Source organism: Monosiga brevicollis, genomic scaffold, assembly GCF_000002865.3.
Source record: "Monosiga brevicollis MX1 MONBRscaffold_125 genomic scaffold, whole genome shotgun sequence".
Taxonomy (NCBI): Eukaryota; class Choanoflagellata; order Craspedida; family Salpingoecidae; genus Monosiga; species Monosiga brevicollis.
This window is the reverse complement of record NW_001865144.1, coordinates 1-2,854: the sequence shown is the minus strand read 5'-3', so window position 1 is coordinate 2,854 and position 2,854 is coordinate 1. Positions and strand designations below refer to the sequence as shown.

General features: G+C 56.3%; 1 protein-coding gene across 1 annotated transcript; it reads left to right on the top strand.

Moving 5' to 3' along the window:
- Positions 1–396: 396 nt before the first annotated feature.
- MONBRDRAFT_30621 (uncharacterized protein) lies at positions 397–2,759 on the top strand (the record flags this gene model as incomplete). The annotated part of the gene is made up of 2 exons (XM_001751063.1): positions 397–955; positions 1,033–2,759. Coding segments are annotated over 2 exons (2,286 nt in total), but the record flags the coding sequence as incomplete, so codon positions are not given.
- Positions 2,760–2,854: the final 95 nt, after the last annotated feature.

The following is a 2,854-nucleotide window of genomic DNA, read 5'->3' as shown; positions in this document are numbered from 1 at the left end:
TTATATGTATTGGACTACGAGCATAAACGTATGTCCAGAAGCTACTGTAGTACTGGAAGACGCCAGTCCTGGCGATGATGTTTGATAATCCTTCACGGCGCTCGTCAAGAAGACGTGTAAAACATTGTGATTGTTCTTGTCATCGAGATGAAGTACGGTCCTGTAGATCGGAAGTGGTATGTTTCCATGTGCTCTGTTTGCTTTGTGAATTGACCACAGACATACCATCACCTCGAAAATGCGCTGAATCTGCTCCCTGCGAGGGTTTAATCGCCTGGCATTGACGTATGCACACCTCTCAACTGGTACGTCTGGTAGTCTGGGCGTACGAACATATTACTGTACACAACGCAGAGTTTCACCATACACCTGTGCATAGGTCTCCCCGTGCGTGCGATGGTACACCCGAGCCTTTTCTATCGCGACTCCTCCGCCAGCCCCAGAAATGTCTTCTTCTCCGGAGACCGCTTGGCGTTTGTCGCGCGACAAGGCAAAACCACATGGATCAGCAACCGCGAGTCGCATGCTGCACACTACATGGACAAGCGGGCCAGTGCGGTCATGATGGCGTACCTGTTATTGTGCAAGCCGCTGGAGGAGCTGTTTGCTGATTACTTGCAAGATCGAAACGAATTGATCACGTCTGAGGCAATAGATCCCAATTCCCTGACGGAAGAAGAGCAAGATGAGCTCGAGGCCGACGCGATGGAGGTCGAAGATTCAATCGAGCCAGACACTGTTGGCTCTGTTGACGACCAGCACGACGATCTACGAGCGGCCAAGCGTGTCGCACAGGAGGGCACGTATGAGCTGCTGTTCAACATTGCGCCAATGCAGCTCGAAAAGCAGCTTCGGCCAGGCCAAGTCTACCGAACCATCCAGGCCGTGACCAAGCGGTTTCTTGGAACCAGCATCACTGTCAGCGCATGGCGGCACATGAGTGTGGCTTGGCTGCGTACACTGGTGTTGCATCATACGCCCGAGCCTTCATTGGGGGCGTTGAATGTGGCACACTCTCAAAGCCGCATGCAGGCAGAACGGCACGCAACGTCTATGGCCGCACGCAGCTCGATCACAAGTTTGTGTCCAGTGAAGCACAGTACGGCCATCAGTTTGTGTCTGAAGAATGGCACAAGCTCATGAAGCTGGTAGATGTAGAGAATCAGATCCAAGCTGAGGCCGTAGATGGACAGACCTGCGTGCAACAAGTGGTTCATAAACAGGTGGTCATCCAGTCGTCTCGGGTCAGGAACGCCAGCACACAGGTGCAAGCGACCGTGGGCACGCAAACAGATCTCGAGGTTGAAGCCTGCCTTGATGCTGAGGATGACATTGACGATATCATTGCCGGGTTGGATTTAGACGAAGCCGAGGCAGCCGGATCGTCCATGCCAGTTGCCGTGCCGCGAGCCGTGGAAGAGGCTGCGTCGACGGCCTTGCAGCAAGAGCCAAGCCAGCACAATGACCAAACGCAGCAGGAAGAGTATGAGGATCAGCTTTGGCTTGCTCAATGTGTGCGGCAAGCGTGGAAGACAACATTTCGCGACTGGGATCAGTATCGATTGGCACAGGCTGTGACTCGGCACGAAGCCCAGGATGGCTGGCTGCTGGCCGTGGCCCCGACGGGCATGGGCAAGACGCTGTGTACACTCGCTCACCTCCAGCCACGCAAGGTCGTGGTGTGGGTAGTCCCGCTTCGTGAGCTTGCCAGAGACTTGTGCCGCCGCTTCGAGCAGGCAGACATTGTATCGCAGTCGGCTAAGAATGATGGCCGCGACATGCAAGTCAACGTTCAAGTGATTGTCATGACGGTCGACTTTTTGGTTGGCTATGGGATGAGGTGGGTGCAAACTCTCGTGCAGCAGAAGCGTCTGGCCATGCTGGTGATGGACGAGGTTCACACAATGCTCGTGGACACTAGCTATCGAGACAGCCTTGTTCGCTGCCCAGGCCGGCTGGACCATCTTCGCCAAGACCCATCTGTCAAGTGTGTGGGCCTGACTGGCACGCTTTGCCCCAAAGATGAGCGGGCTCTGCTCCAACAGCTGGATTGCACGGAGGACGCTTCGTACCAGACCTTTCGTATGCCAACCATGCGAACCGATCTTCGGCTAGGGGTGCAACAAGGAACAACAAAGGCATTTGAGATGTTTGTGGAACGCCACTACGACCTGTTGGAGCAAGAGGGCCGCGTGGATCGCATGTTGATTTTTTGTGACACGAAGAAGCAGGTTGAGGCATTGTCGACTCAGTTGGCACGCACGTTGGGTCACGAGCAGTCGCTGGCCGTGGATGCTGACATGTCAGCCGAAGACACGCGAGCCGCTCTTGAGCAGTGGAGGAGCGGCACGCAGAGTCTGGTCTTGGTGGCCACAAGCTGCTTGGGCGCGGGCTTGGACATGCCCAACGTCCGGAAGGTGATCTGGTTTGGCAGCGGCTACAACGGCTACACCTTGTCGCAGGCCTTTGGCCGGGCTGGCCGCGACCGACGGGGTGGCGAGGCCACGCTATGGATTCCACGAGGCACAGCGGTTTCGGAAGACCTGCAGCCATTTGCAAGCATGAAGCGCTGCCTGACCTTTGAGCTTGGTTCGCTGCTGGATGGTGAGGGCCACATTTGTGCGGCCGCAGGAGCGCCGGCTTGCACCGTCTGCTCCATGATGCAACCGACCATCACAGCTCGCCATCCAAGCCGTGAAGCACATGGGGCGCCAGTATCACACGAGGGCCAGACGCGGGCCAAACGAGCGCAGTTGATGGTACCATCGGCGCCAATTCAGTCAGACGACTTTAACACGGCTCTGCTATGGATGAGCACCTACTGCTGGGCCTGCAGCTGCAGCAGAGACCGCTT